The sequence below is a fragment of the Euleptes europaea genome, chromosome 5 (assembly GCF_029931775.1).
Source record: "Euleptes europaea isolate rEulEur1 chromosome 5, rEulEur1.hap1, whole genome shotgun sequence".
NCBI classification, from domain to species: domain Eukaryota; kingdom Metazoa; phylum Chordata; class Lepidosauria; order Squamata; family Sphaerodactylidae; genus Euleptes; species Euleptes europaea.
Window position 1 is genome coordinate 9,550,499 of NC_079316.1, and position 23,272 is coordinate 9,573,770.

The 23,272-nt window shown below is 43.4% G+C and overlaps 1 protein-coding gene across 1 annotated transcript in view; it reads right to left on the bottom strand.

Moving 5' to 3' along the window:
* The window catches only part of LOC130477893 (cytochrome P450 2J2-like), a 59,360-nt gene extending 43,655 nt beyond the window's left edge, over positions 1–15,705 (bottom strand). Inside the window, exon 1 of the mRNA XM_056849974.1 lies at positions 15,535–15,705. Coding sequence (XP_056705952.1) covers positions 15,535–15,705 — 171 coding nt within the window. The remainder of the gene's footprint in view (positions 1–15,534) is intronic.
* Positions 15,706–23,272: the final 7,567 nt, after the last annotated feature.

Sequence of the window (23,272 nt, forward strand, 5' to 3'; positions counted from 1 at the left end):
AGAGGAAGAAGAGGAGGAGGAGGAAGAAGAAGAGGTAGAAGAAGAAGAGGAAGAAGAGGTGGTTTTTATATGCCAACTTTCTCTGCCACTTAGAATCATAGAATCATAGAGTTGGAAGGGACCACCAGGGTCATCTAGTCCAACCCACTGCACAATGCAGGAAATTAACAACTACCTCCCCCACCCACCCCCAGTGACCCCAACCCTCGCTCCGCAATGCAGGATCCCACAATCAAAGCACTCCCGACAGATGGTCATCCAGCCTCTGCTTAAAAACCTCCAAAGATGGGGAGAATCAAACCGGCGTACAATCACCTTCCCCTCCCCTCCCCACAACAGACACCCTGTGAGGTAGGTGGGGCTGAGAGATTGTGACTAGCCCAAGGTCACCCAGCTGGCTTCATGTGGAAGAGGGGGGAAACAAATCCAGTTCACCAGATTAGCCTCTGCCACTCATGTGGAGGAGTGGGGGAATCAAACCCAGTATTCCCGATCAGAGTCCACCGCTCCAAACCACTGCTCTTCTTAACCACTACACCATGCTGGCTCTTAGAAACCAACAAGATTTTGTGTGAGGGGTGTGTGTGTCAACCATTCGAGAGTCATAGCTCCCTTCATAAGATACCCTGAAATGCTTGCTGGTCTTTAAAGTGCTGGTGGAACCAAATCAAGGGGTTCTTCCTTCACTAGTCCTCTCCAACTTCTAACCTTCCTTTTGTAGAGATGTAAAGGCCCAGAAAAAAACTGAAATGTTTTTGAGACCCCCCAACCCCAACATCCTGAGTACTTTTAAAAATGAGTCTGGTGGAAAAATAGGAAAATCTGGAGCAGTGGGATGCTTTAGGAGGGATTTCACGACTGCTTCCTTCAGTGTGATCAGCACTTGCTCATCTTTGGAGGGAAACAAGGACAGTGCTATGTTGTGGATGACTTCAAAGTTTACACACGTATCTCCCCCTCCCCCAGTTCCTCAGTGGAGCAGGCTTCCTCAGGAGGTAGTAAGCTCTCCTTCCCTGGAGGTTTTTAAGTAGAGGCTAGATGGCCATCTGTCAGCAATGCTGATACTATGACCTTAGGCAGTTTATGAGAAGGAGGGCCTCTTGGACATCTTTTGGGCATGGAGTAGGGGTCACTGGGGGTGGGGGTGGGGAGGTAGTTGTGAATTTTGTGCATTGTGAAGGGGGTTGGACTAGATGACCCTGGTGGCCCCTTCCATAGGTATGCATTTTCACTAGTAGCCATTTTGACTAGTAGCCATGAATAGCCCTCTCCTCCATGAACATGTCTAATCCCCTCTTAAAGCCTTCCAAGTTGGCAGCCATCACCACATCCTGGGGCAGGGAGTTCCACAATTTAAATGCGTTGAGCAAAGAAATATTTCCTTTTATCTGGTTTGAATCTCTCACCTTCCAGCTTCAACAGATGACCCGGCGTTCTGGTATGATGAGAGAGGGAGAAAAGCTTCTCCTTGCCCACTCTCTCCATACCGTGCATAATTTTATAGACCTCTATCATATCTTACCTTAATTGCCTTCTTTCCAAGCTAAACAGCACTAAGTGTTTTAACCGCTCCCCATAGGGTAGTAGCTCTAGTCCCCTGATCATTTTGGTTGCTCTTTTCTGCAACTTCTCAAGCTCTGTAATATCCTTTTTTCGGTGTGGTGACCAGAACTGTACACAGTATTCCAAATGTGGTCTCACCATAGATTTGTACATCGGCAGCATGATAGTTCCATATAAACCTTCATTTATGTCCCATTTTTCTGCACAATAGGGATCCAAAGCAGCCTACATCATTTTCCTCTCCTCCGTTTTATCCTCACAACAAACCTGTGAGGTAGTCTAGGCTGAGTGTGTGTCACTAGATCAAAGCCACCTTGTGAGTATCCACAGCAGTGTGGGGCTGGATCTCCCAGATCCTAGTCTGAAATTCTAACTAGTACCCACACTGGCTTTTGTAAGGTGGCTGCTGTTGAAAAGTAGGAAGCAGCCAGGACAGGGTGAGCCAAGCAAGTCACGTGCTAGCAGCAAGTCACCCAATGGGTGCTGTTGATTCCTCCTCAACATCCAAAACAGCCCCAGAAAGGGCCCTGGCTCCTCCCCGGGCTTTTGACTGAAAGAAACTGTTCGGGTTGCCTACCAACAGCCACTGAAGGCATCTGTTTCTTAAAGCTACGTGTTCTCCTTTTGTCATCTTGGGATTTTTAAAACTCCCCAATTTATATACACATTTAGATTTTCTGCGGGGTTTTTTTTTGTTTTTTTTTTGCAAACCTGAGGTGTTTTTCACTTTGTCAAATGATCCATCTTGTCTGCTCACTGCTCCAATCTCTGGATTTAAGTATCCTTAGATTTGGCAAGGTTGAGTATTAGAATATACAGGCAGAAACCTGCAAGACCTTGGGGGGTGAATTTCCCCTTTCCTCCACTATTTCCTCTTTACATTCCTTGAAAGCCCCCATAGCCTCTGACCCTTTCCTGTCCCTTTCTCTCCTTCCCATCCACCAGTCAACCTACCTTTATTTTCTCCCCATCTTCAGTTTTCCACTCTACCTTACCCCAGTAAATTGGGGGGGGGGGCGCAACTGGCAACCCTAGATGAGCCTGGGGCATCCATTTCAGAGCAAAAAGGACATCCAATAATACCAACATCCCCTGGGGGGGGTGGAACACACTGACAAGTTGTAGATGATTTATGGTGACCCTGTAGGGTTTTCAGGGCAAAAAACAAACGGAGGTGGTTTGCCATTGCCTGCCTCTGTGTAACAACCCTGGACTCACTTGGTGGTCTCCCATCCAAGTGCTATCCAGGGCTGATCCTGCTTAGTTTCCGAGGCCTAACAAGACTGGGTTAGTCTGGGCCAACCAGGTCAAGGCTTTCAGATTTTACCACCTCAGAAATTTGGGGTTAATGATAAAGGACTAAATAGTCTTAATACACAGGCTGTAAGTAAAGCTGGACATTGAAGAGAGCTGATAGGAAGAAAGTAGATTCCTTTGAAATGTGGTGTTGGAGGAGAGTGTTACGGATACCGTGGACTGCCAAAAAAACAAATCAGTGGGTTATAAATCAAATCAAGCCTGAACTGACCCTAGAAGCTAAAATGACTAAACTGAGGCTGTCGTACTTTGGTCACATTATGAGAAAAGAGTCACTGGAAAAGACAGTCATGCTAGGAAAAGTTGAGGATGGCAGGAAAAGAGGAAGACCCAACAAGAGATGGATTGACTCAATAAAGGAAGCTACGGCCCTCAATTTGCAAGATCTGAGCCAGGCTGTCAAAGATAGGACATCTTGGAGGACATTCATTCATAGGGTCGCCATGAGTTGGAAGCGACTTGACAGCACTTAACACACACACACACACACACACACACACACACACACACACAAGTAAAGTCTCTGGGAGGGTCTAAATACATCCAAGCCAAGAGAGTGCTTTACCTTTATAAATATATTCACACTTGATGTGAAGAGATAATTTCTGGATTGGAGGGAGTGGTTTGCAGGCAGGTATAATGTAGCAATGTTTTTTTTAATTGGCTTTGAGGGGGTAGTTATTTGCTATTTCACTTACTCACTCTCTGCTTTCCCAATGCAGTTTTGACTCCTACCCCACATTCTTCTGATCTACAGCATCCCTTGAGAGAAGAAATGTAGCTAGACTAATGAATAGGGTTGCCAAGTGCCAGGTGGTGGCAGGCAAACCCCTGCCAATCCACCTGGCTGCCCGCTGACCAGCTGAGGGTCGGCGGGCAACCCGTGCATGCGGCGACACGTCACTTCTGGTTTACATCTGGAAGCGGTGAATCACAAAGAGCCGGTTTCCACTCAAACTCCCAGTTTTCACTTCCGGGTGTAAAACGCATCACGAGGGGCTGTTTTCCACTCAAACAGAAAACGGCCCCTTGTGATGCGTTTTACACCTGGAAGTGCCGCATCTCAACAGGCCTTTACCACTCAAACTGGGAATTTGAGTGGAAACTGGCGCTTTGCAATGCAGCACTTCCGGATGTGAACCGGAAGTGATGAAACACTTCCGGGCACGCACGACCTCCCCCCCACCTCCACTCCAAAAACCTCCCGCCGAAGAAGAAGGGGGACCTGGTAAGCCTACTAATGAAATGGCCCATATTATGATCATAAACAAATAACTTCTCCTGGAGAGATGAATGTGAGCCATCCTGCATAAAGATAGGTTCTTCCAAGATTCTTCCCAGACTTAGTTGCTTGTGCTAATTGGAGATTGGGGACAATGATCTGGAGATAAAACCTCAACTATGTTCTCCATTTAGCGCATAATTAATTTCCTTCTTTATCTCTTGGTATTCTGTATGATCAATAACCCTTCCTTCCAAAACCTCTTGATTGTAACTATACACATTCACACAACTGTATTAATAGTAACATTGCTTTTCAAAGTGAAATCATAGGGTCTCACCACTCATGAAACCCTCAAGGCCTTTTGAATAATGGGGAAAATGGGGACCTGTTGGCCCTATTCCCTCCGGCCTCCTTACCATAAAATTTCCAAAATGATGTAATGATAATCAGTGTGGCACAATGGTTAGACTAGGACCAGGGCAACCCAAAGTTGAACCCTTACTCTGCTGTGGGAGCTAGAAGGGTGACCTTGGCCCTGTCACTTTCTCACAGGGTTGTTGTGAGAATAAAATGGAGGAGAACAATATAAACCACTTTGGGTCCCCATTGGGGTATAAATTTAGTGTAAATGAAAAATTAAATAAAGATGTGCCCTTCAGGATTGCCAACCTCCAGATGGTAGCTGGAGATCTCTCGCTACTACAACTGATCTCCAGGTGACAGAGATCAGTTCGCCTAGAAAAAGGCCGCTTTGGAAGGTGGAGTCTATGGAATTTAAGTCCCTCCCCTCCTCCAACCCCATCCTCCTCAGGCTCCACTTGCAAAAACTCCAGATATTTCCCAACCTGGAGCTGGCAACCTTAGTGCCCTTAGGTGCCAAAAATGACCTTGTTACCAACATGGGAAACTGGATAGAAATTGAAATGGAAACATTCACGAATCAGTGGGAGAATAGTTAACTGTGCAATGCAATCCTACAATTACTCCAGTCTAAGCCCATTGAAATGAATGGGCTTAGACTGGAGTAACTCTCTTTAGGATTGCACTATAAGTCTCCCTTACTCTCTCTACTGATCTCAGTTATTTTATTTTTTAAGCCCTCCAAGGAAGGATTCAGCATGAAATTGTTGGGTTAAATTTTTCCAGTAAATTCAGGTCCCCCACCCCAATATTTTTAACACATAGTCTTCTTGAAAAGGAACCATACAATTGATGCAGCTTTTAGAACAGTGTTTTTTTTTCCACATTTCATTTTGTAAGAGTCTGTAGCTTAGTGGTAGAGCATCTGCTTGGCATGCAGAAGGTCCCAGGTTCAATCTCCAGCGTCTCCAGTTAAGAGGATCAGCTAGTAGGTGATGTGAAAGACCTCCACCTGAGACCCTGAAGAGCCACTGCCAGCTTGAGTAGATAATACTGACACTGATGGATCAAGGGTTTGATTCAGCATAAGGCAGCTTCATGTTAATTCAATCTGCTCATGCATGTGGGTATGTAGGTGTCGCGAGAATTCTTTGAATTCTTTTTATTAAAAATATAATATTTGGGTTAATAAGAACCAGCTTTTTTATTAATCTCTAGCTTAGAAGACCTGACTTTTTAGCTGACCCCAGTTTCCAATTAGGGCCTCTGATCTCAGAGGAAATTGCAGGCTAGGAGCTAGTTTACCTAAAAGAAAACACACCAGGATGCTTGTAATTGTTTAAGGTTATTGATTATTATGTGGGATGTTGTTAAATCTGAGTATTATTATTCTTTGCCTTGCACCTTTGTATGTTTAATAAACCTATATGCTTTACTGCTATTATGACAGGCCCTGACATGATCATGGTATCTTGTGAACATGTGCAGAATTAATTCCATATAGAGCTTAAACACATCATACACATACAGAGGTTTGTGTAATGTATAATGAAAGTCTGTGTCATGCTGACAGGCTAGCTCTGTGTCAGGCTGACAGACTACTCTCAAGGTTAGCTCTATCAAAGCTAACTACTAAAGTTACTCTGGCTTTGTCCTTGAAGGGGCAGAGCTGAGCACCTTCCCTTGAAGGGGCAGCGTAAAGTCGCCTTTCTGACTCAGCTGCCAGATGTCAGAATCTCAATGGCCTTTTCAAGGTCTTAAGATATCTTAATGTACTAAGAGTGCATTAATAGCTGAAATTGTGCTTAATATAGCCTAAAGGCATTATAGTTCTCTCAAGATAAGAGTAATATGCTTCCTTGCTCTACTGTAATCTTGCTAGATGCAATCCTGCTAACTAATGTAAACAAAACACTTTGCAAAGTGACAATGTCAGCTATAATTGTGTTCTGTTAGTTATATAGTTAAACGTTGTGCTACAGATTTCTAAGTAGTCTCATTTAATGCGTATAGTCCTAACGAAAAGGATGGTATAGAAATTAAATATGTAATAAGATCATGTAACTCAGAAATGAGTTAAGCTAAGAGGACTGAAAGAAAAGGAAATCCATATAAGGACATAAGACAGGAGCAGATGCCACTAAGCTCCTGGTATCTGATAAGAGAGAATAAAGGTACCCTTTTGAAGGATAAGAAAGAGAGAATAAAGGTACCCTTTTGAAGGATAAGGAAGAGGGGATAAAGGAACACTCTTCACTCTTAATGGGTCTAGAAACAGTATAAATACAGCTTCAGTTAGCCCAGAGATTTAGAACCTTTCAAAAGGCTCTCAGAAAAAGCTGAATGGTATGTATGGTTTAAATACTTTACTCTAGACTTTGTGAATTAGATACTTTGAACTGAATCAGAATAATTTGACTGTTATATTTTAGAAGTTGGATTTTGAAACTTAATAGTATGTAAGACTTGCTTACTTTTATTGCATACATTGTAACTGCATACATTGTATTTTTACAAGAGTTTTTATAGAAGTGTTAAAGACTTGATAATCTGCATTTACACATATTTTACTGGAAGTATATCAATAAAAAGACTTGCTTTTTAAAAGTAAGAAAAGTTGTTGAGTCCTGCTTACTCAGTGATTGGCTGAATAAGATACCTTCACTTCTCAGTAAGTGGAACATTCTAAGAGCCTGTCATTTGAACAGCACGACCCGCTTCAGTTGGCGAGCCAGCCAGGAGTTACGCCCAGACGTGGGTACGATTCCTGGTTTCACTTTCACTTTCACACTTTTACACATTTTTTACATAAATTATACCCTTGGTCAAAATAAATCCTATAGGTACCCAAAGCACTGCTTGGGATGGCTCAACAAATACAAATCGCTCTGCTAAATGATTTAGCTAATCAAGCAGGGGTTCAGCTTGTGCATGGTCAACAATTGGTCTTTAGAATGACAAGTGGTCCGCAGGGACTGGGAGATCGTTATATGCGTGGAGTTTTAGCATTACAAGACAATGCAAATCCACCAGTTGCCTTAGTAAATCCCACTTTGACTTTGAATCAGGGTCCAATGGATCCACAAGATGCAGTTCTGAGTCTTAGTCACTTTCAAGCTGAAGGCATAGTGGGTCAAGGAAATGCAACAGCTATGGGAGGCACCGCTAGACATGGGCCTTTCCATACAGACTGGCAACCCGAACATCCATTTGCAGCAGGATTTTTACCCATTACTGCAAATGAAATAGCTGCATTAACAATAGCTCAAAGAGGAGCTGAATTGACATTTCTAAGCAGAGTAACTGCTAGAATCATTCAACAAAGAGTATTGGGCTTGGGTGCACAAGCACCAATGGCACTTCATGGTATAGTAACCATACCAGTGAGTCAGCTTCGTGGAGTAGTTGGAGACACTCCCACTGATATAAAGAAAGTAGCAGTATGGCTTTCAAAGAAGACAAGAGCCCTAGATGGGACAATGGCTATAAATACTCCTGAATTAAGAGCAAGAGTTGTGAATGCTTTAATTGCTAATCACCCTTCATTGTCTTTGAGAGCAGAGGAGGCTGGAACCTGGCCTCAGGTCATCGGACATCTCTACAAAAAAGCACATGGAGTAGTTCCGGTAGTAGAACTTTCCAGAACATTAACAGACCTAGTGAAAACTGAAGGTTTGATAACTGCTTTTGATATAGGGATGATGTTAAAAGAAGACTTTACTTTAGTGTGGGGTATTCTGAAACCAAGTTGTACAGGACTTGCTGTACTTGCTTCAATTCAAACTGCTTTGTCTATTCATCCAAATGACAATGTCAGAAGATTACAGTTTGCACAGATAGTGTCCCAAAGTTTCAGTGTAGCTTGAGGGGACCCTTCTTGCAAGAACCCCCAAGTTTTGTTAAGATTGGGTCAGGGGCCCTTGAGCTATGGGGTCCGGAAGGGGGTCCCCCCATCTGCCCATTGTTTAAGCACTTGCCCTATCGAGAACCACTAACCACAGCAGGAGATGAGGTTGTCCAAAGAAGCTGGTTTAATGGTCGCATGGGTAAGCAGAGCATAAAGAACCTAAGACAGCAATGGAGCAAACTGGCTTGCACTTGATAATATAAAAGCATTGAAAAAAGCACTCAACAGTACAGTACAGTTTCAGGAGATTACAGATTACAAACAGTACAGAGGCGCCGCTGTTCCCACGGACTTCTGTTGGCTTCAAAGAGACCAAGAATGCAAAACAATCCTTGAAGGCAAGTTGATGAGAAAACGAAACTAACTGAAATACAGGCCTGACACATTGGAATAAAGGCATTAAAAACACATTTGCGGCTTTCCACGGCTCTGGGGGGGGCATTTTTGGAGGTAGAGGTCCCAAAATTTTAATGTAGCTTGAGGGGACCCTTCTTGCAAGAACCCCCAAGTTTTGTGAAGATCGGGTCAGGGGCCCCGGAAGGGGTCCCCCCATCTGCCCGTTGGAATAAAGCCATTAAAAGGGATGTACTAAAACAAATGACAAGTCAGCCCATTGGAAGCAATGGGAGAGGCTGCCCAGCCCATTGAAGATAATGGGAGAGGGGAATGTCGGTTGACTTGCATTGACTCCACTGAAATACATTATAGGGGTGTACTAAAACGAAAGACAGGCTAGCCCATTCAAAACAACAGGAGTGGCTGCACAGCCCATTGGAAACAATAGGAACCAGCCAGAGAGAGACTCACTGACCCACAGTTAACTCCACACGAAGTTAGCAACCGGTGAAAACAGTAGAAAGCACAGTCCCACACAGAGGCAATCAAGCCCACCCCCCAGCAGAACTGGTAAACCCACTCCCCTTTGGCTTCCCCCCTCACTCACTCTCTTTCTCTCTCTCTCTCTCTCTCTCACACACACACACACACAGAGAGAATCTTCCCCCCCCACACATACACACACACACACAGGAAAAAAATTATAGAGAATTATAGAGAAAAGCCCCCAAATGGGTCTTACTGTGGATGTCTTCTTCTCTTCCATCAGGAGCAGGGACTGGGAGTCAGGACTCAGAAGTAATCCAATAAGATTCTAGCAGACTCTCACACATATACTCTCTGGCCATTTATACACAGGAGGTTTTGCCTTGGAATTGCCGCTCTCTAGATGCACATAGGATTGCCTGCTCCCATTCATTCCAATGGGTGGATGGGGGGACCCCATAACTCGGGATTATTTGCCTTTTAGTCAGACCCCTGGGCTGGGGTAATGGCATGGCCCAATGCGAATGTGTTTTTAAAGGCTGTATTCCAATGGACAGATGGGTGGGGGACCCCTTCCGGGCTCCATAATTCAGGACCCCTGACCCAATCTTCACAAAACTTGGGGGTTCTTGCAAGAAGGGTCCCCTCAAGATACACTGAAAGTGTGGGACCTCTACCTCCAAAAATGCCCCCCCTGGAGCCGTGGAAAGCCCCGAATGTGTTTGTAATGGCTTTATTGCAATGGGCAGATGGGGGGACCACTTCAGGGCCCCATAACTCGGGCCCCTCTGACCCAATCTTCCCAAACCTTTGGGGTTATTGCAAGAAGTGTCCCCTCAAGCCACACCAAAAGTTTGGGACCTCTACCTCCAAACAAGCCCCCCCCCCAGCCACGGAAAGGAGCGAATGTGCACACACCCCCACCCCCACATGAATCTCTCTCTTACACAAAAAGACACTCTCTCTTTCTCTCCCCAGGCCATGAAGCAGCTGGGCTCATGCACTCAACCGCTACTGATTGGACAGAAGACCCGGCTTGGCCACCATTGGCCGCTGGAGAATTCTGCTAGTTGCTTAGTAACTGACGGTTATGCTGCTGATTCGGAGCCCCCGAATTTGCTGAATTTATTCAGCATTCATCCGAACTCGCTGAATTCGGCTCCTCATTTTCCCGCCTTTTTTTTGAATTTGGCTCTATCCAAGCTGGAAACCGCCAAATCGGGAGAAATTTGGCTGTTTTTCGGTTCAAGACAAACCAAATCGACAGCCCTAATTTGGATAGGAAATCTCCAAGGAAAATCAGAGTCGTTACACAGAGGCAGGCAATGGCAAACCACCTCCAAAAGTCTCTTGCCTTGAAACCCTTAGGGGTTACCCTGTCAGCTGTGACTTGATGGCACACACACACAAACGGCTTTTATATATTCTTCTCTTTGTATTATGAGATTGAATATGTTAGGATGTGTACTATATTATACTTTTATGTATGACCACTGAGGAAGACCTATATAAGGCCAAAACGCGTCTGGTCCTAGTTTGGTCTTAGTTTGGTCATTGTATGGCTATACATCAACTGAGTATGTGTGGGGAGGGGCCGTAGCTCAGTGGTAGAGCATCTGCTTTGCATGCAGAAGGTCCCAGGTTCAATCCCCGGCATCTCCAGTTAAAGGGACTAGGCAAGTAGGTGATAGGAAAGACCCCTGACTGAGACCCTGGAGAGCCGCTGCTGGTCTGAGTAGACAATACTGACTCTGATGGACCGAGGGTCTGATTCAGTAGAAGGCAGCTTCATGTGTTAATGTGTTCATATCTGTTTATCTATTGGGAATAGTTAGCCTACACTATAGGCCCTGTGTTTTTAACTGTGCTTCGAATTAAAACTTAGATATTTGTTATTATTTTAGGGTTGTTCAGCTCAACCCTTTTGTTTTGACACACACACACACTAAACCAGTTGCCCCTCCAGGGAAGCTCACCACCTCCCGAGGAAGCCTGTTCCACTGAGGAACCGCTCTAACTGTTAGATAATTCTTCCTAATGTCTAGATGGAAACTTTTCTGATTTAATTGCAACCAGTTGATTCTGGTCCGACCTTCTTGGGCAACAGAAAACAACTCAGCACCCTCCTCTCTATGACAGCCCTTCAAGTACTTGAAAATGGTTATCATGTCACCTCTCAGTCTTCTCTTCAGGCTAAACATCCCCAGCTCCTTCAACCTTTCCTCATAGGACTTGGTCTCCAGACCCCTATGCTGCCTCCTTCTTCCAATGTCTAGCATTAAGGACACAACCACCACTACAGCTGTTACCCAGCCATAAAGGAGCCTGACATGATGCTCAGGTCATGCATGAACAGGATAGGTGAGATGAGCAGCTCCCAGTCTCAGCTCATGAGCGATCATGGCTGTCAAAAATGGTGTGTTCAGTTCATCACAACATTCTCAGCATGCCAGCCTACGCTGTCCTGCAAAGAGGCAACAAAGAAGGGAAAGCAATTCCTCAGCAGTAATGAATGTTCTTTGAATGTGTGCAGAGATGTTTGCAGACCACAGTCTTCTGTTCCGCAAGGGTCTTTCATCTGATTTGGGCACTCATGCTGTGGTTCTAGATCAGCTGAGCACATGAAGCAGTCTAACACTGAATTAGGCCATCTGTCCATCAAGGTCAGTATTGTCTCCTCAGACTGGCAGTGACTCTCCAGGGTATCAGGTTGAGGGACTTTCACATCACCTACCACTTCATCCTTTTAGCTGGAGAAGCCAGGGATGATTGAACCTGGTGCCTTCTGCATGGCAAGCAGATGCTCTACCACTGAGCCATGACCCTGTCTGTCTCCCCACCATCACCACAAATGGAGCATTCACAGAACCCTTTTGGGAAGAACACCTACAGCATTAACCGGTATTCCCTGTATGAATCATATGCATGACTACACAGATCGTTACATTAAAGCATTAGAAAACAACCTATTTTACATTAGCAAAAAAAATTATGCAAGTGTAGGGACCATAAGGTTAATCTAGTCCAACCCCCTGCACAATGCAGGAAATTCACAACTACCTCCCTTGCACACCCCCAGTGACCCCTACTCCATGCCCAGAAGATGGCCAAGATGCCCTCCCTCTCATCATCTGATCCCTACTCCATGCCCAGAAGATGGCCAAGATGCCATCGCTCTCATCATCTCTTTCTTGTCCTCTTACTCTGCAGATTAATTACATAAGAACATAAGAAAGGCCATGCTGGATCAAACCAAGGTCCATCAAGTCCAGCAGTCTGTTCACCCAGTGGCCAACCAGGTACCTCTAGGAAGCCCCCAAACAAGACAACTGCAGCAGCACCATCCTGCCTGTGTTCCACAACACCTAATATATTCAGCATGAGCCTCTGATCCTGGAGAGAATAGTTATGCATCATGATTACTATCCATTTTAACTAGTATGTGTGTGTAAAGTGCCTTCAAGTCGCAGCCTACTTATGGCGACCCCTTTTGGGGTTTTCCTTTCCTTTCCTTTCCTTTTATCCCTTAGAAGCTCCTTGATCAATTGATCTTGAGCAGCATATATCTAGTGTTGGAGGGATATAAGGACTGAAACAAATCTTGCCACTGACAATGTAGCCTTGGGGTCCCTATCACTTAGTAAAAAAGGCATTATGTCAGTCACAGAGGCATTGGATTTGTATATTAAAAGGGGGGAAATATAGTGCGATCGAAGTTCCTCGTAAAAGCGGCATTCCAAAAGGGCATGGGCTAATGAGTCAATAGAGCCAGAAGAGCAAGGGCAGATCCTGTCAGAGTATGGTATATTCAAAATTCTGCCCTGCATTACCATAGAAGGGTTAGCATTCAATCTAGCCAAGCAAAAAGCTCTACAGAGAGGAGTTGTTGTTAGATAATATGTATAGGCAGGCAGACCACGTGGAGGGGGTATTCCGAAGAACTGGGATGAACAGACTCGATGAGCACGAAACGTAGTGCTGTTATAATCAAGCTCTTTAATGCGCTTTTTAATTTTGGCAAAAGTTTCAGTTTTCCCAAGATCTGATAACATATCCTGCGAGAAGCCCAACAACGCCAGTTTCTCATCTAAGATTTTTTGCCATGAGGATTTAAAAGGGTCATGCTTCAGAGAAGCTAGGAACCCCTCAGTGCTAAAGCACAGTTTAAGGTGTAGTTTAAAGGCGGCCAACCACGCCCTAGCTTCAAGTGACATTTGGCCAAACTCGGAACGAAGAGTAACGCCAGCAACACATCGAGGGGCATTTAGAAGTTTTCGTAAGAACTGAAGCAGTGGACGATCTATAGATTCATTGATGACTGTAATCCAGATGGCAACACCAAAGAGGATAATTGGGGTAATTTTCAGGTTAAAAACCTGAATAGCCCCTGGAATATATTTGCCACCTTTGGTGTGAAAAAAATTGACAATAGCACCAACCCCAGGTTTAATTTTGTTGGACACTGCTTTTTGATGGGCATTCCAATTTAGGTTACGGGGAAAAAGAATGCCAAGGTAAACAAACTCCTTGACTTGGTCAACCTCAAAGCCATCTAATAACCAGCGAAAAAGAGGCAATTTTCTCCTCTTAGTGAAGATCATAATCTTAGATTTATGATGGTTTATTTTAAGACCTTCCCTAGAGCAGTACTCAGAAAAAGTTTGCAAAGATCTTTTCAAACCAATTCTTGTGCGGGACAGGAGAACTGCATCGTCAGCATAGAGTAGAATCGGGGTGGGATGACTTGCAAGCTTTGGGGGGTGGCAAAACTCTGAGAAATTGGTTGCCATATCATTCAGGTATAGGTTAAACAAGAGAGGAGCAAGGAGGCAACCTTGTCTAACTCCCTTGACCAGTTCAAAGGGCTCGGTTAGTTCTCCTTGGTTGCCACAGCGAACCTGAGCTGTGAGGTCAGTATGAAATTGCTGAATAAGCCATAGTAACCTCCTATCCATAGTAGAATGTGATAGTTTCAACCATAGCCTCTCCCTCGGGATGGTATCAAAAGCTCCCTTAAGATCCATAAAACCGGCATAAAGGGTGCCATTTCTGGGGGAGGAATATTTCTCTGCTAGATGGGAGAGCACTAAACAGTGGTCCGTGACAGACCAACCCCTTCTAAAGCCAATCTGTTCCCAGCCAAGGATGTCATTACTCTCAACCCAGTCCAACAGCCTCTTTAATAAGTAGGAGGAATACAATTTGCCTAAGCAAGACAAAAGGCTGATTGGACTATAACAGCTTGGGTCAGAGCGCTGACCCTTTTTAAAGATTGGGACGATAATAGTATGTCTCCAAGATTTTGGAATAGCTCCTGAGGCATTAATTTGTGTGACTACAGGAGCAAGAATGTTGGCCCACCAATCGCTGTTGACTTTAAAAAGTTCGTAGGGAATTAGATCGGGACCTGGGGCTTTACCTGAGTGTAGGCGATCAATGAGCAGTTTAATTTCCTTAGGAGACACATCTGGCCAGGAATTCAACAAAATAGAAGGTGCTACAGGTATAAGACCCTGGTTTTCCACAGAGTAGGAGAAGAGGCTCTTGAAGTAAGCTACCCAGACCGAAGACGGGATACATGCGGGGACTCTGGCATAGCCATTGCTTAAAGAATTCACAGTCCTCCAGAAAGTTGAATTATCATTGTTGTTTATAGCTGTAATCAAGCTCCTCCAATTTTTATATAGGGCCTCTTTTTTCCTCCAGTTTACCAAGTCCTTGTAGTTCTTTTTAATAGTTAACAATTCCTTCAATACTGAAATAGTATTGTTCCTTCTGAATTCTCTATGTTTCCTGGTTATTGCTCGTTTGAGTAGTCTACACTCGTGGTTAAACCAAGAATTTCGTTTGTATAAAGCGTGAAAGCTTGAGGTGATTTCTTTAGTAAATAAAGTTTTAAATAAATCAATTAATCTGAAAAAAACATTTAAGACAGTAGCTGCAGACTCTTGCTCAAGGAGGGCAGCTTTCAACGAAGTCACCTCCAAAAGCTGCATTTTACCACGCACCAAGGAATCAAGCTCAGGGCTCCAGTAAACACGAGGTAGGGCTTTTTGGGATTGGTGCAATATTTGATGGTAGGACGGTAATAAGTGTGGAACACATAATTGGTTGATTGAAAGAGAGATAGGGAGATTTGGGGTTTTCAAGGCAAGAGACTAACAGAGGTGGTTTTGCCAGTGCCTTCCTTTGCACAGCAACCCTGGTATTTCTTGGTGGTCTCCCATCCAAATACTTACCAGGGCTGACCCTGCTTAGCTTCTGAGATCTGACGAGATCAGGCTAGCCTGGGCCATCCAGGTCAGAGCTTTTTAACTAGTAATTATATCTAAATACTTACTTTTCTGTAAACGCCTTCAGAAATTTTGAATCCTATTTTCCATTGGTCTCCAATGAATGGAAGCCAAAGAGGTCCCGGAGGGTAAGAGCTGGGTACCCAATTATGTTTCAGAAAGTACAGAATCAGGAGGCAGACCAGCAAAGCCAGCAGAAACGCCTGTATCCCCAACATGATCCTGCCTTCCTTTTCACAGCCTCGGTATCGTTCTCATCTGCTAATGCAGGCTGGAAGCCCTTTTGTATGCTCCTCCGATTAAGATGAGCAGATAACTTGTTCCCTGAATGTTCTAACAAAAAGCCTGGCACTGTGTTCCTGGAAACCAAAAAGCGTCTGTAAAACATCAATGTCCCAATGGAATTAATTGTTACCACACACTGAACACAGGCACAAAGCACTCATGCCTGGCATGGAATAGGGGTCACTGGGTGTGTGTGGGAGAAGTAGTTGTGAAATTTCCTGCATTGTGCAGGGGGTTGGACTAGATGACCCTAGTGGTCCCTTCCAACTCTATGATTCTATTCTATAAACAAAAGAAAAACAATATTAGCATCACGACGAATCTTCCAGATTGATCAGGCAGGTTACATGTTAACGTTTGGCACTGTGATTTTGCTAAAACTTTGGTATGTTTAAGACATGTATGTCCTAAATATCTATGGTTGAGTATATAGTTTTCTACTTCAATTATATCCACCTTATAGGTATACAACATTTATTTCTTGATATTATTTAACTTAACCTTCTACCTCCATGTATTCATAGAACAGCTTCCATTTATCGTTAAATTGTTCAACAGTCTCCTCATCTGTTACATTCATCATATGAGTCATATTAGCCATGGTTGCATACTCCATCATATTATCTTTCCACTCTTCTATGTTGGGCAAAGATGGTCGTTTCCATCTCCTTGCAAGGATAACTCTGGTGGTGATTGTGGCATATCCGAATAGGTCTTTGCATTGTGAAGATAATTCTGTTGGCATCACCCCTAACAGATGATTCTTAGGATTCAGGTTAAATTTTTGTTGAAACATCTTCTGAAGCTCTTTGTAAATAGCTTTCCAATAAAATTGCAACTTTGGACAAGTCCACCATGAGTGAAAGTAAGAACCGTCTAGGGTGTTACATTTCCAACAGGCTCCTTGCTTCTTGTCCTTGAGGGGATTTCAAGCACAAGCAGAGACCACCTTCACAATCTTCTAGAGGGAATAGTCGTAAATATGAGTTCTGACCCCAACAGGCAGCAAGGACTCACCATGTGCGCCTAGAATGTGTGGAGCTGTGCTCTCCACTCGGGCTTTTTATGCAGTGACTGCTTCCAGGCTTCCTTTTGATTATGCACGCCTTTTCCGATAGTCAGAGGTAGCCACGCTCTCCCTGCGTGTTTGTCCATGTTTTTCAGATGCTGTTTTGGCCAGAATCTGGACAATGCGGGCAAAACGCATGAGGAGATCAAGGTGGGGAAGGCATGCATAATCCAAAGGAAGCCCCAAAGCATTTGGCAGGGGTGACCACGGAGAAATGTCCATGCATAAAAGGGTAGGGTTGCCAACCTCCGGGTACTAGCTGGAGATCTCCTGCTATTTCAATTGATCTCCAGCCGATAGAGATCAGTTCACCTGGAGAAAATGGCCGCTTTGGACTCTATAGCATTGAAGTCCCTCCCCTCCCCAAACCATGCCTACTCAGACTCCACCCCAAAAACCTCCTGCCGGTGGTGAAGAGGGACCTCCAGGTTGGGAAATTTTGGAGATTTGGAGGTGCAACCAGGGAAGGATGGGCTTTGGGGAGTGGAGTGGAGTGGAGGAGGGGTATGATGCCACAGAGTCCATGCCTTCAATGCAGCCATTTCCTTCAGGGAGTACTAACAATATCTCCACTGGTACCCAACCTCTGATATAAAATTGTATCAAGTACTCACAGTCGTGTCTTCATACATGTATTGCTATAAGCATAAATATATTCAACACTATGGTTGCAAATCAATATCTGTTTTACATTTGTAATACAGTTCTTACAAATAAACACCTTCTAAAGGATATTCTGTTGCTTGAATCTCTTTTACATGTCACTTCTCCATATATGTCAACCAGCAAATTTATCTCCTTCGTGTGGCAGGTTTCAGTTTCATTTTTCAGTTGACAAGCTCCTTGATTGTGCTCGTTTTGTGGAGGTTAACTTCCTCAGAACATTCTTTCTAACAAAATTACAAACCATGAATGAAATTGGTTCTCGTAGGTTATCCGGGCTGTGTAACCGTGGTCTTGGTATTTTCTTTCCTGACGTTTCGCCAGCAGCTGTGGCCGGCATCTTCAGAGGAGTAACACTGAAGGTAACTTCCTTCAGTGGAAGGAAGGAGTAACTTCCTTCAGTGTTACTCCTCTGAAGATACCGGCCACAGTTGCTGGCGGAACGTCAGGAAAGAAAATACCAAGACCACGGTTACACAGCCGGGATAACCTACGAGAACCAATGAACTCTGACCGTGAAAGCCTTCGACAATATAATGAATGAAATATTTTTATGTCTTTCAGTTTTACATAACCATATGTAAATCTTAATAAGTATTACTGCGTTGTACCTGTACAGGGGCATATTTCTATATACATTGAGTTTCCTCAGAGCCTTTTATACTGCTTTTATCTGCAAATATAACAGTCAAAACAATATATTTAGTCAAATTTTAAATGTTTTTTTAAAAATATTGTATGTTATGAAAACATTCTGCAAGCAAAACACGTTAAATCATTTTTACCTCAGGTTATGCTGTGTTATTCTCCATGGGAGTTATCTGCGCATAATCACCTTCCTTATCTTCTTTGATAAAATCTCCACACAGAGCATCCTAAATACATGCTCAGATGGGATTCATTTGCCTTTCAGGGAGTCTGATCTCTAGTCTGGAGAGTCAGTTGTAATTCTAGGAGATCTCCAGCACCCACCTGGAGGTTGGCAGTCATACGTCAATCTATTGGGCCTTTGGTAGGGCAAGCCCCCTGATATCTCTTGGATACCAGTTCCTACCAACTGACTGCCTTTTCTCTTTTAGGGCAGGGCCATGGATATAGGGTGGGTGGTTTCGGCGGGTAATTGCCCGCCAATGCACCAGGCTGCTCCAGAGCATTCGAATATGAATACAAATACAAAAGCCTTTATTGGCATTAAAAGGGAAATCGTATAGTGGCGTTTACAGTAAAATCATGATATAAAGGCATGCAGATATCATACGATAAAATTTACTATGAAATCATTTTTATAAGGACATACAAATCCCATCAAATTTGTTACGTGGTTATTCAATCCTGACTTAATTGTTATGTGGTGCAGAGTAACAATCACGTTCTCTAATTTTGAGCTGAAAAAACCTTGCCACTGAGTCAATAATTATTGGATCCTGCATGGTCATAAGGTGGGACACCTGTGATTTGGTAGGTAACCATTCCCTATCAGCAAGTAACAGTTCTACGAGATTAGAACGGCCCCTATCGTAGAGCAGACACTTAAGGAGGACATGTGAAACTGTTTCTGTGTCGCCCTCCCCACATGGGCAGACCCTATCCAGATATGGAACTTAATTAAATCTTCCATATAGTAATGTGGATGGTAAAACATTTAATCTAGCAAGCATATATGCTCTTCGCTGTTGGAGCAGCAATCGCACTAGCACCACTCGCACAGTTGCTCATGACGTGATTACGTCACTTCTGGGTTTACCCCTGGAAGCCCCGCATGGCCACGGCCATTTTAGCACTCGGCTGCAGTGATGCGACGCTTCCAGGGGTAAACACAGAGGTGATGTAACCCCAATGTGTGCAGCTGCGAATGATTGCCCCAGCCCTGCCCCCTAAAACCTGTCAATGGAGTGGGGCTGGCAACCCTACATGGATAGGAACCAACTGCCATATTGGGAAGAAAACACTACGAAAAGGGGAGTGGTACCTGGAACACACACATATATACACAAAAAGTACCAATGATGCACTGAACATGAAACTTTTATGTGGTTTCAAAAATGTGGTTTCTAACAAAAGATTACAGTTATGCAACAAAATAATTTATACAAGTTGCAACAATCTATGCAAGTTTACAGCAGCAACAGACTTCTGATGAAGCTAATGCAATTAGTGAAACAAGGATAAGATTTGTGAAACCTTGTAAACTTGCATAGATTGTTGCAACTTGTATAAATTGTTTTGTTGCATAACTGGAATCTTTTGTTGGAAACCCCGTTTTTGAAACCACATAAAACTTTCATATCCAGCGCATCAGTGGTACTTTTTGTGTATATATATATATATATATATATATATATATATATATATATATATATATATATATATATATATATGTATATTGGGAAGGAAAGGCACAATTCTAAAGAGTATTCCCCCCTCCCTTTGCAAGAGGGCTGGTTCATAGTCTGTACATGGTGTACAGAAAGGTAGGCTGAGTTGTACTGTATCACTCTGCAGTAGAAATGTGTAAGACTGCATGATAAAACAGATGTAAAACTCTGGAGAAAACATACATGCGAAGCAATTGGAGGATTTATGGATTAAAGAAATTAGGTTTGCAGAATGTCAAACACTAAGGCCATTTAGGCATGGGAGGTTTGGCCTTGGATTTGCCACTCTCTAAATGCACATTTTCCCCATCCAGATTCTCAAAACTCAACAATATGCCCCCATGCAGAGTTTTGAGAATTCGGAGGGGGAAATGTGCACGTAGAGAGAGGCAAATCCAAGGCAAAACCTCCCATGCATACATAGCCAAAGAGAGAATTGGTATAAAATGTTTTAGGGATGGTATATTTCACCCAAAGATATAGTGAAAACCAATAGCAGATACAGTGGAAATTGTGGGAAATGCCAAAATATAGATGCATCCTTCTATCATATGTGGTGGCCAAGCAAGAAAGCTAGAAAATACTGGATAGAGCTCCATGATGAAATGCAAAAAATAATAATTAATTAAGCTTTGATGGACTCTAAAAGTGTGTTATTAAATATATTATCAAGTAATATGCAGAAAATATATAATGAATTATTCAAATATAGGGTAACAGCAGCAAGAATAATAGTTGCAGCAAAATGGAAAGCAGACAAATGTCCAACTCGAAAAGAATGGAAAAAACAAATTGGCAGAATATGGTATGGCAAGTTCGAAAAAAATATGCACAGCAACAGAGGTTGCAAGGCACTTACCTAACAAGGCGCTTCCCAAAAACTAGTAGCTACTACAAAATTATAAACAATAGTAGTAACAAAGGTTCAAAGACATTGCAAGATGTATTGCAGAATACATATAATGAGCAATCAGACTTCAATCAGATTGCTCATTACAACCATATCATATAAATCTGACTTTAACTAGATTGCTTTTTTGGACACTTGTATCTATGTTTGCGTAGGATGGTTGCAAATCAGACCATATATTAAACCAACAGATAAGCACTCGTTGCTTCACTACACCAGTTGTCATCCACCCTAGCTACTTAGGAATCTCCCTTATTGCTCCTTCTTACATATTAGACAGAATACCACATCTGATTTAGAGTATGATGTGGAAGCTGAGAATCTGATCCATAAGTTCAAATAACCTGGATACCCTTTCAGAGTTGTTACATCGACCAGAAAATGTGCTAATTGCAAACCAAGGAAAGATTTATTTATTAAACATTCCACCTAGGAGGAATGGGGAAGGGCTGTGGCTCAGTGATAGAGCCTCTGCTTGGCATGCAGAAGGTCCCAGGTCCAATCCCTGGCATCTCCAGTTAATGATGGAAAGAAAGGCGAAACTCTGTCTGGCAGATGGGAAACCTTTGAAAGTGTATGGAATAGGCTTAGGAATGGTTGTACTGTGAAATGGCAGGAGCTAGAACGAGATAAATGCTTATTAAGGATGGGCTCAGTGGTAGAGCATCTGCTTGGCATACAGAAGGTCCCAGGTTCAATCCCCAGAATCTCCAGTTAAAGGGACTAGGCAAGTAGGTGATGTGAAAGATTTCTGCTTGAGACCCTGGAGAGCCACTGCCAGTCTGAGTAGACAATACTGACTTTGATGGACCAAGGGTCTGATTCAGTATGAGGAAGCTTCATGTGTTCATGTGTTCACCTCTACTCAGGGTAGCTCTATCTTTTTTTTTTTCATTACAATTTTCTCCATTGGCTATGCAGATCAAAAATATCATCCTTAGACACTAGCATTTGTTAAATCCCATTCCATCTTGTGATACCAAGCCTGTTGATTTACAAAATCTCAGTCCATTAAAGATATTTTTGTACGTGCTGACTTCAAAACTGTAAGTGTCACACCTATTTTGAAAGGCCATTACAAGTGTCATGGATGCACCTGTTCATAGAATCACCGAATCATAGAGTTGGAAGGGACCACCAGGGTCGTCTAGTCCAACCCCCTGAACAATGCAGGAAATTCACAACTACCGCCCCCACACCCCCAGTGACCTCTACTCCATGCCCAGAAGATGGACAAGGTGCCCTCTCTCTCATGATCTGCCTAAGGTCATAGAATCAGCATTGCTGACAGATGGCCATCTAACCTCTGCTTAAAAACCTCCAGGGAAGGAGAGCTCACCACCTCCTGAGGAAGCCTGTTCCACTGAGGAACCGCTCTAACTGTTAGAAAATTCTTCCTAATGTCTAGATGGAAACTCTTTTGATTTAATTTCAACCTGTTGTACACAGGTGATTCAGACCAAAACTTTCATTCATCCCTTTACTAAAAAAGCCTTTACTTTAAAACATTTTCCCCAATTGGTCATCATCTAATGTGGTTTACATTATTATATGTCCCTGTGATCTTTTATACATGGGCACTACCACACTCCCCTTGAGATATAGACTCTCTCAACATCGCAGCAAAATCAGAAATTCTAATCTACAAGCCAGCGTGGTGTAGTGGTTAAGAGCGGTGGTTTGGAGTAGTGGACTCTGATCTGGAGAACCGGGTTTGATTCCCTACTCATTCACATGAGCGGTGGACACTAATCTGGTGAACCTGGTTGGTTTGCCCACTCCTACACATGAAACCAGCTGAGTGACTTTGGGCTAGTCACAGCTCTCTTAGAGGTCTCTCAGCCCCACCTATCTCACAAGGTGTCTGTTGTAAGGAGAGGAAGGGAAGGAGTGGGGAATCAAACCCAGTTCTCCTGATCAGAGTCCACCACTCCAAACCACCGCTCTTAACCACTACTCCTGATAGTACCTGGAGGTTGGCAACCCTAAATCTGTAGCCAGTGCTAATTTGTGGAGAGCACTTTTTTTTGAGCTGAGCTCGAAGGATCCCATTTTTAAAGTGACATAAGCATTTTTCTTCTGCTTTTGAACACATTGTACTTTTCTATACAGCAGGTAAACCTGAGGTCCCTGACCTGGATAGCCCAGACTAGCCCTCTCTTGTCAGATCTTGGAAGTTAAGTAGGGTTGTCCCTGGTCAGTATTTGATGGGACACCACCAAGGACGTCCAGGGCTGCTATGCAGAGGCAGGCAACGGCCAACCATCTCTTGCCTTGCAAACCCTACAGGGTTGCCAACATAGGCTGTGACTTGACGGCGACTTCTACGACACCACCACACAAACCTGAAGTCTAGGAGGAAGGATATGGTAAAATGGGTAGGAGATAAATCAATATGAGGTTTTAATTAACTAATTAATTTATCAATTTAATTAATGTGAAATTATGGGGAGTTTGTAGAGCATCTGCTTGGCATGCAGAAT